Genomic DNA, 10,669 nt, shown 5'->3' on the forward strand with positions numbered 1-10,669 from the left:
TTATGCTTACAAAACTCCTTACAAACCCTTCTAAATTTTTTTTGGGTCGACCCAAAAACAAATTAGAAGGGTTTGTATGGAGTTTTCTGAGTATAACTGGGCTACGATCTCAGAGACAATTTGCCCCCAAATGCTCATTTTTGGCAAGTAGGCCTCTTGGACATTGTTCTTTCAGAATATCCTGACAAATCCCATAATTTCAGAAATTTCATTTTTATGACGTCATCACTTTAGTACTCTATTTGCGCCTTATAAGTTTTGAAATTAAATTAATTATAATCTTTTGCTTAAAGACAACCTGAACCAGTGGCTTCTCGAAATATCAAACAAATGGTAAAAAACAACAACAACAACAAAACTTGCCGAGACCCGGGATTATTCAGAGCTCATGCGAGCTCTCCGGATTTGAACCGGGGACCTTCAGATCTTCAGTCTGACGCTCTCCCAACTGAGCTATCTCGGCAGACGTAGTGCGAACTTGCGTATATAACTGCCATGATCTTCCTTCATATAAGTATTTATTATTATTAATTCCAGAATGCTGACAATTGTGTGCTTCAAATCGATCTCAGTTTACAAAATTATTTAAAATCTTGCCTGATGCTTAGAAGTTAAATTCTCCTTTCCTTGATTGAAGTAACCTCAATTGTCAGGAGCGGAAACAACAGAAACTTTGATCTGCCCTGATGTAAACCTTCTACCTCCTTAATTTTGAAAGAAAGGGAAATCAAGCATCAGAGAAGATGTCCTTACTTATAACGAGCCACTAAATGCTCAGTTAAACTAGACTATTTTTCTTGTAAATTGTATCGCAAGTTTGTTCCGACACGAGTATGCATGAAAAATTGAGTAGTGTACCCCCCAACACCACCCCCGAAGAAAGCATGTATCTTGTTGCCGCTACCGCGCGGCAGCAGAAAGTAGAATCAAATTTAAATTCTCGCAACTTTTGCGGTATAAACACTGCAACAATTTTTACGTATTAAAAGGAGAATTTGCATGGGGTGTTGCACCAGGCGTGGTCTTCGGCGTTGAACTTGTTGAAATTTGTGTGGCAAGTTGCGGGAAAAGAGCGCTTTGTAAGACAGGGTCTTAGGTGTGGCTAGTATAAGAAGCATGGCTGCGAACGCAAATGTTTTCAAGTTTGTAGACACAAAGTTTGCTTCCCGGACGCAATAAAATTTCATTGAATGAAGTCACAAACATTCTCGCTTCCCAGGGGCGAATCTTGCTTCAAAATAAAAGTTTTAGCCACGTTAAAAGGGCTCAGAGTTTCTGCACCACTTTCTTGCTGCCGTCGAATAGAAAAGGAGGGCAATGGGGCGGTAATATTGTTCTCTGAGCCCTGCGAAGGAGTGCGGTCCGTTATCAAACTGCTTTTGGCATAATGAACCAGGAGGAGGGCAGCGGAGAGCTCATTATGCATAGCGTAAATAAAGTAAAATAATCATCTTGTGCAAATACCCCACTGTAGACAGGAATATGCATTGTCTAATATTTTAGTCTGTGTTTGAATTGCGGTACTGACTCGGGAACATCAAAACAGAATCTCCCAGAACGGGTCATTTCCCCGCAAAATTGTGGTGCTGCGTATATTACAGGAAGCGGGGAAAAACGTGTTTTTTTTTTCAGCAGAGTTTATAACGTGAATTGGCCACCGTAAATTCCTTCAAAACTTTATTATTAAAATAATAGCTTTCGTCTGAACGAATCGATGCTTCCCTCTCACTTTCAACTGCCTTATTTTGCCAAGATTTCTCCTCACTTTCGATCGAGGTATTATGTTTTCCAGCTTTGCGCTTGACAAAAAATTGCCTTTGGGGCACGTAGGCAGAATTCATTTAATTTTTGAAAAGTAATTTTCTAGATTTAAAATAAATCTTTGTCCAAAAAATATTTGCTTCTCATTACTTCTTCAAGAAAAAGTGTCATTTTTGTATAATACGACTTTGCTATGTTGTAACCACTTCTTGAATTTCTATTATCGTTCTTTTCAGCGGATTTTACAGTTGATTTTGTTGGTAACAGCGATTAACTCTAGTTGGAATCGCATAATTACGGAATAACGTAATACCGTGAGCAATGTGACCCGAAAGAAATATGCTCTACATTTATATCAAGCAAGCAATCTTTACAGTAGGGTGTGAGATTTTCTTTAGTCTAAGGTATGGACGAAATTGAACTGATTTTGTTTACTGGTACGGCGCAGAGCGCTCTTACGTCAAATAATTATAGTTTTATAGTCACTGTTTTGATTGTTTCTGGCGACACTGTCGCTTTCAGCACGAAAATAAGGAAGATGTTAATAGGAAAAAAACAAATTATTTTATTTTTGGCTTTTATTTAAGGAAAAGTATTGTCATCAAACAGCTCCGACACCGGAAAGATTACCGATGGTCTTTTGTCGATTCTTGTTTTTATACCAATAGAGTCAATGGTATGATGTACAAGTCAATCAAAAAAAGTTTTTTTCCTCAGTTTAAAACAAGGAAATTGTTGCTTTGAAAGGTAAATGGGAACATTATTCATGCGCGGCCTGTTCCCGTAAAAAATAAGTTGTGTTTGCATTTTTCTGGAATCAATAAAAAACGATGTATACCAATGGGATGCTTTTATTTTCCTTTTATTTTGCGTAGGTAGACTCGAGTGGCGGAACTGGGTTTTGTTTTGTTGACAGTGGGAAGATCTAAATACAGGAAAAACAAAGAATGGTGAAAAGCTTAAAAAGACAGCAAAAATTGATGAACGGAAAGCAAGCTTTGGCAGTCAACCGACTTGGAAGGATATTTGTTCAGTTAACGCTCGAACAAGGGCGGTAAATTTCTACGCAAGACCAGCTCCCTGTTGGCGGTTACAAGAAAGTTGACTTGCGTGGTGCGGTAAAGTTTTTGGAAGAAGAATAAAAGTACTTTTTAAGAAAACAAAACGTCAGCTGTCGCTTTCCCAAGAAAAACTACTGTTTTGGAAGCCTTGAGGATAACACCGATTGGAGATGGAAGCCTCGATAACTTTCACTGGAGTCAAAAGCGAAGAGGACATGTCTGCTAACCAAGCTGAAAATACCATCAACGAACTATCGTGTTACTTACCTGGAAATAAACTTATCGAAAGAAACTTTATCTCTTCTTTCAGCGAGAGAGAAGATGTTTTTGCCTTGGACAAAGACGGCAATGGTTCCGATATGGATATTTCCGAGGACTGTGCGACCGAAACGCGAGTGACTGTCAACCGGAAAGATTCGATATTTTCTGTTCCTCTGATTCGCGTCGAAGATTGGAGCTCTTCGGAAAGCGACATGGAAGACGACTTCGATGAGTCTGTGCCTCCATTTTCCTTTGTGGGAACAAGGGAAAAAACAATTTAATTGTTTATATGATCAAGTTGGTATTTCAGGCAGAACTTTCAATCAATGAAAGTTTTACATACATCTACAAAGAAACATTTTCATTTACTGTGATAAACTGAAAATTCAAGAAATTTGTTTTATGATGTCTCAAGCTAGGCAATACATTTGTTCTAAAATTGTCTAATTTATCCTGATAAAAAACAAAACCGAAAAATGTTAAATTGAAAGATATTAAATTGTCATGTGTGTAGTTCGTAGGTTCATAAAGTAGAAGCTTTAAACGGTGCATGGTTAAAACAAAATGTCTATTTTTAGACATGTTTGTTGGTTTTAATAGTCAGAAGATAAGGTGAAATCGCTTTATTTGTTTTTGTGCATTGGCGAAAACACCGGACCAAATTAAGCCTTAGCTGCCAGAATATATATATATATAAGAAATTAGACACGTACTCTACTTTCGTTAAATTAAAAGGGGACGAAAATAGGTTGACATTATCATAAATTAAATTGGATAAACTCTTGTTGTTACACGCTATTTATAGAATCGTGGAGAGGGGGGATGCTTTTCCTTTTCTAAACTGCGAAAGGGGGCGAGTCGAGGGTGTTAAATTTTATAGCATCAAGAAATGAAGGGTTTTTATGAAAGTGGAATTAATTCATACACAAAGGTAGCAGGTATTAGAGATAAATATCGCGAAAATATGTACCATCGGCCCTCTCTTAGTATGATGTACGTAAAACAAAGGATAATCCTCACGTAAAAATACTTAATTATGGAACAAATGATTAAAAGTCAGTTGTTAAAGAATTCAGTAAATGAGTCAATTAACAAGTAAATCTGTTTCAAGCTTTTCATGCAGTTAAAGTAAATGTTCTTTAAAATCGTTCTCCTTCCCAAGGCAAAGAACAAGCTACACGTGAATGATGAATGGCTCCCAAGGAAATCCACATGTAATAGCTATCTCTTTGAAAGTCCAAGTAACTGCCGTTTTGGGATCTGACAACCTAGGTCTATTGGAAAAACACGGTCTCTGATCTACATTACAGGGAGCTGGTATAGATTTTTTAGCCAAAACCTTCGCCGATCATCCCAAACCTTCAACGTTTTATTATTCATATTTGAATAGTTCAAGCCGGCAACTTTCGCCTCTGAAGAGGATGTGAAGATTATATCCGAAAATCAAGTTAAGAAACGTGAAGAAGTAGGAATTAATGACAATCCCATTATTCTCAGTTAGCTGGCGTTACCTCTCCCCAGCCCCCTCTCGATTTGTTTGAATAAAACGTCAAAGTCTCAAAGCTACAATAGAGGCCAAAAATCCTTCCTTCAAATACGCAAATGTAGCATAACATCCTCTTTTGCAATAGTTTGGATACCTCTAATGACCGTCCCCTTCCCCCTCCGAACAGTGTCGGGATAAGCAAACACTTTTCAAGACAGAGTAAAGCGGTAAAATAAAGTAAAATACAACTTTGTAAAATACAACTTTGCTTAGAAGCGAAGGAGGTGGAGGGGGGAGGGGGGGGGGGGGGGTGGAGGAAGTCGGTTTTAGTTCTTATCGTTTTAAGTCTACCAAGACTTTGACTTCCATTGTATGATAAATTAAAGATACTCCAAAGAAACCTCTGATAGTGATGAACGTCAACCACGAAGGTTGCCTATGAATTGTTGTTACGTGAAACGGGATGTTGAAACACTTATATACCTTTTTTAAAACTTCTAATTATTTTTGCTCTCTGTTACGGGAATTCAGAGTTTTAAAAGTTTATTTAAAACGTTTACTATTAATAGTAAAACAATTTTTAAAAAATAAACGTTTCTCTATGAGTGGTAGTGAGTGGTAAATGTAATTTCTCAACGGCTAAAAAGCCATGACATTTTTTGCCTGTGTTTCCATTTATAATTATGTCTCTTATTATCTATTCTCTTCACTTTTGTTTAGATTTCACTAATAAAGTGTTTGTTTAAAAATGTTTTATTCCTCTAAGTAAGGTTTTTAAAGAAGTTTGCAAAATCTGATGACCCCTTAGTTACCTTTCTGACCTTCAAAGATTTATTTACTCTCCAAGAGTCAGGAACACTTTAGTTTCCTTTATTAAAAATTCGGAGAATTCAAAAGTAATCGTCCGCAATACTTGTCTGAATAGGCTTGGATTATCTGGTTTTACTTTTATTGAACTACTCTCAGAAGTGTTATTTGCATAACAGTCGAGTAGCGTATTGTAATGAATATGACTTGAAAAGATTTTTAATTAACTCCATCCTATAACAGAGTTAACATTTAATGAGCCACGCTATTTTGGCGTTCGGTTTGTAGAGAAAACAGCTGAGAAAAGGAGCCTTAAATTTGGCTCAGTGAACTTGTTCATAGGTGGAGATGACAACAGAAATCATGTGCAAAAGGAAACTCATAAGCTGAGGTTCGTGAACTCGAAAAGAAGAGGTTGGACCCAGGTTGGTTGTAAACATATTGATTACATTTGTTATTTCTAAAATAAGTGTTGAAGCCTACGATGACATCGTTAGTAGATCAAAAGTTCTTAATCTGTAAAGTGCATACCTGTTACACTGTAATCTCTCTTCATGGCTTTGAGTCCTAGCGTGAAATTGCTTCTTTAGCGTTAGCTTCAACTAATCTTTCGTAAACAAACAAAACATGTTTGAGTTTGTGGCTAACAAATTAGTAAGTCTGCCCTGATGCCTTCAGTTTTCTCTACCTTTGTTGGTAAAATACAAGTAAATTTTAATAAACAGGCGCTTGAGAATCAAGGAAAGTTAAGCGTTTTTAGACGTCTACTGGGCAGAATATTGGCGCAGATTATCATACTTGTACTTGCGTGTCTATTGTTGCCGGGGGGCACGGTCTTCCCGCGAAACTTTTGCTTTGTCTTCAATAACCTCCGTGACACGCGTTTGAAGGGGAAGAGAAAGGGAGAAAAAAGGGCGCGCGAGAACGCGATAAGTGCGCGAGGAAGAAGGGAAGAACGCCATTGTTTGACCAGAATCCTTTCTCCTAACTCGCGCGCTTTAATTCTCTCTTTTGCTTCCCCTTAACTTCACACGCCTGCAACGTGCGTAGGCTGTGTCAACACGAGCTCATTAAGATAGTAAACGCACCCAAAACCATGGGTCGACGGCTTTCGTCGATATGTGAATGGTGAAAACGATCATTGTTAACGTTCCTTAGATTTGAGTCGTTCTCGTGTGGACAGTGTGGTAGTTTATAAAACAGATTGTATTTTTACACATTTGATTTACTCGTGTGAACGCAGCCAATTGCGATTATTCGTAGTTCGTTTCACGGGCTGAAAAAGTTTCTACATGCGGGGCTTGCTAATCGGGAAAAAATGTGTGTTTATCGTACGCGTCTTCTTTCTTCTTTTAACAAGAAATCAGACGAAAGACTTACAGTTTCTCATAAAACGATGAAGCAGACGATGCATGATCTACAATCGAGAATTTTGAATTAGCCAATGTAGACATGTAAATACAATTCTGAATGATGGTTTAAATATTCTCAACTCGCTTTTAATTGAGCGGCATTAATCGATTTTCATCCTGGCAGGTTTATTCTCTTAAGAAGGATAACAGCCTGGAAGGATAAACAAGAACGATAAATATTTAAAGAAGTGCAGTAAAGTCTGTCAGACAAGATGCTTAAACTAGTGAAAAGGAAGACGAGTAAACAGCATGTAAGTATAAAAGAGTTTTACATTCACGGACACGAGAACACGTAATAAAACGTTCAATTTCGCGTGCAGCTGTATTTGTGGATGCAAGGCGGATCTCGGCATTTAAGAAATGATCTTGTACAATTAGAAACTGGAGAGAAAGTGCTGCCGTGGCTATGAAATCTGCGCAGGTTTAGACTTTTTCGTCTTCTCGGATGAGGTCGATAGACCACAGGCCACGCTCGAAACCCTTGCACATTAAATAAATCCTGTAGGAAGTTACACAACCCACACACTCTTCGTAAAGAGTATGGGACGCAAAGTATTAGCCAATAGCTGACCGGCGAGTTCCCAGTAGCAATCCCAGAAACAACTGCTGGACGCATTTCGGCTCCAGTTCCCTTCTCGGTTACTGTAAGGTCTTGGATCATATGCATAAAACTAAACCTGAACCTCAGTCATGTGATCCACCTATGGAGTGGTTGAAAAATGTACTGGAATCTCTCTGCTTACATGGACTCACATCTACTCTTTCAGGTCTATAGGTATTCTTCCTCAAAGGCAGCGAGTAGGGAGCATATCATTTGAAAACTTCTTACTCTTAATAATTCATCTTAAATTTAGTTGAATAGAGGGACCAGAAAATATAGCACCATCATGTCAATAGACTTTCCCCGATCTCAAAATAAATAAGAGAATCAAACGAAAAATCATGTATTATTATTTAGTCTTCAATTTGTCAATTATGCATTAACCTTGACAACTACACTGGATTCGACACTGTAGGTAATAGGTGTAATCTTTGCGATCTTGAGGTAAAGGCAGTTTTAGATAATTAGCGATCTTATAAAAAGAATAATCTATGTGCTATGGGAGAAATTAGCTTAATCTCTAAACTAATAAAATGCCATTGGCCAGTTCTGTTCTGCAATTTGCACTTTTCTTTAATGAGTTCTGTAGTTTAATTAGTTTCCATTAAAATTAACAGTGTCAATTAGCTATAATTGGTGTTTTTTATTTACTCAGAGCCCAGAAAAGAAGACTGAAGACGTCAGTCTCAATTCAAATAAAAATGGAGTACCTACTGAAGTGGAACTGTTGCAGCAAGTGACAGCAGAGTTAAAGGCCGAATTGAATACCCTGAAAGAACAGTTAGAACAAGAAAAGAAGAATTCAACTGAAGTGAAAAGTTTGAAAACACAGCAGGTATGTACCCTTACCTTTAAGCTGGCAAATGCAGTGAGACAGAGGGAACGAGCTGAAGAAGAACTGGCGAAGATACAAAAGGAAATGGAAGAGCTTAAAGAAGTGATAAAATCACAAGAGGAGAAATTAACAGGCAGAAATCTGGGAGAAGATACTGAGTACGAGAAAACGGACAAGAGCGCTGAAAGTGGATTTTTGGATTCAGAAGAAACTGGAGACGTTGGAGAATCAAAAGGTTCAGAAATGAAAGGTGTAGAAAACGTACTTGAAATACAAGAAAATGATGCAAAATTGATAGAGTCGAAGGAGGCAGAGGAGAATCGCTCTGAAAGTTTTTATTCGAAAGAGACGACTGAAGAGAAGGAAGATGAAAGTGATTTACTGAGCAAGTTAGAGGTTAATGGAAATGACGGAATGTGCTTGGAGCCGATCAGAAACAAAGAGGAAAAGCTTTCGATTGAAAACAGCTCGCCTGAAAATTTACCACTAGGAGAGGCCCCTGATGGAGATGATTGGCAGTCAGATGTTTCACCAGTTTCATCCTTAGCATTAAGCGGATTTGAATCTTGGAAAGAAAAATCATCTCTTCTTGAAAAATCGGAAGAAAGCGAAGATTTTCAGACTAACACTTCGTCTGAAATTTGTTTTTCGAGTCATGCCAACTCCTCTTTCGAAACCTGTGACGAATTTGTAGAAGGAAAAGACAGAGTTGTGATGGAATTAACAATTCCAAGCAATCATATAACGTTGAGTGAAAGTAGTTCTATTCAAGCAAACGTGGAAAACAATTTTAAGCGATCTCTAGTGAGGCCTGATGATGAAAGAGACAAGATATCAGAAAGTGGAAATCTACGTTTAGCCCGCAAGAACAGAAGAAAGCACTCTCTAAACAGTGAAGATCAAGAATCATCCCCACCGACCTCCCCTGGTGATGAGTCTGTTGGTTACTTGTCAGAAAGGGTAAATTCACCTGGGCATTATGGGATGGCTGAAGACCATACCGTAGCAGTGCATCCTGGGAACTTTCAACAAGCTCACAAAGTAGATTTGCTGAGGCTTGCAAGCAAGCTCCAGATTGATGAAGTCACAACCGAGGGTGTTAAAGAAACAGACGAGGGAACTTTAGAAGGGTTTTATTCACAACAGCAAACCATGCCCAAAGGAAATATTCACCCGGTTAACAAAGATGTTGACAGCTCGCATAAAGGCTTATGGAATCCTAATGGTTCTGCGTCTCAGAATGTTTGCGAGGACATGAAAGAGTTGAAGGAAGAATTGAAGAGCGCCTTGAAGGAAATTGAAGAACTACGACAGGAGAACAAGGAGATGAAAAAGGAGATGCGAAAACTTTCGACATCCGCAGAAGAAAACGAATTTTTCGTCAAAACAACACAATTTACAGAAAGATTACTAAGAGAGATGAGGGAAAGAGAGGCAAAGGTACACGCCCAAAGAGCGCACTTAACTTGCGAGACTTACAGATTGGACGGGGACCTCAGCTATTCGAGAAACCCAGAGGTTAGTTCAATGAGATGGCTTTCAAGCGCGCAAAGGCGAAGCGATGAGTGTCTTCATCGATTAACCCAAAGTAAATCTTCCTTGTCATCCTTGAAGGTTCTTGGAGCAAAACTGAAAGAAATTACAAGGTCAGTTGAAAATATGGCCATGGACCCAGAACTGCAGCCGAGGGAAACTTTACGACAATCTTCACGCGCTCCTGATCTCTCGTACTATAGCCCGTCTTCACCATATTCAATCCTGTTAAATGATCATCTACAAATAACAGAGCAGTCAATAACTCCTGCACGGTCCTCTGAAGTTGATAAGGAAATGTCTAGAGAAAATTCAACAATGGCTCGCACAGCGCTGGAAAAGCTAGGAGAGGAAGGAAATCTTGTTCCTTCAAATACTCCGTTAACTGAGAAAGATTCGGTTCGGAGAGATAAGAAATTCCAGATTACCGACCACGCGCCGGAACTCTTGAAGAGTTCTGGAGGCAGCGGCACTGGTGACTGGCATCACGATACTAAAGATCACATTCAGCGTTATATTGTTCGCTCGTCCGATTACATTGCCAAATTGCGAGATTTAAAGCCGGAAGAAATGACATCCGATTCCAAGTTACCTTAAACTGTTAAAGTATAACGATTTAATACTACTGTTGCTAATTGGGCTGATCATCAAGACAGCACAGGGTAACAGTACCATGCTATCCCGGCCTGACTTCATAGATATGATAATTTTTTCTTAGAAACATTTGGCGGGAAAAAGTTTCTTTGTTAGAGTGGTCATATGACTTCAGAGTAGCCAGTGGGAGATTTTACTGTTTGGGGAACTGGGATTTTTAAGTTCCCTTGTAAATTTTTATTATTCTTGAAGTGAAGTGCTTCAGATAGCGTGATACTTGGAAATTACGCACATTAGAATAGTAGTGTAAATCTCCGT

General features: G+C 38.6%; 1 protein-coding gene and 1 non-coding gene across 2 annotated transcripts; one reads left to right on the forward strand and one right to left on the reverse strand.

Moving 5' to 3' along the window:
- Positions 1-388: 388 nt before the first annotated feature.
- Positions 389-464, reverse strand: Trnaf-gaa (transfer RNA phenylalanine (anticodon GAA)). Its single transcript has one exon. It is a non-coding gene; the product is annotated as a tRNA-Phe (tRNA).
- A 5,283-nt stretch (positions 465-5,747) lies between these two features.
- On the forward strand, positions 5,748-10,368 carry LOC140952647 (uncharacterized). The gene is made up of 3 exons (XM_073402082.1): positions 5,748-5,801; positions 6,913-7,039; positions 8,045-10,368. The coding sequence occupies exons 2-3, from the start codon at positions 7,001-7,003 to the stop codon at positions 10,352-10,354; spliced, it is 2,349 nt and encodes a 782-aa protein (XP_073258183.1). The 5' UTR covers positions 5,748-5,801; positions 6,913-7,000; the 3' UTR covers positions 10,355-10,368.
- Positions 10,369-10,669: the final 301 nt, after the last annotated feature.

This window comes from Porites lutea, chromosome 11 (assembly GCF_958299795.1).
Source record: "Porites lutea chromosome 11, jaPorLute2.1, whole genome shotgun sequence".
NCBI classification, from domain to species: domain Eukaryota; kingdom Metazoa; phylum Cnidaria; class Anthozoa; order Scleractinia; family Poritidae; genus Porites; species Porites lutea.

Excerpts from the sequence above, each read along its gene's own strand:
- LOC140952647 (XM_073402082.1), top strand. The coding sequence starts at position 7,001 with ATGCTTAAACTAGTGAAAAGGAAGACGAGTAAACAGCAT. Across the intron at positions 7,040-8,044 it reads GGAAGACGAGTAAACAGCAT|AGCCCAGAAAAGAAGACTGA; the intron begins GTAAGTATAAAA and ends TTATTTACTCAG.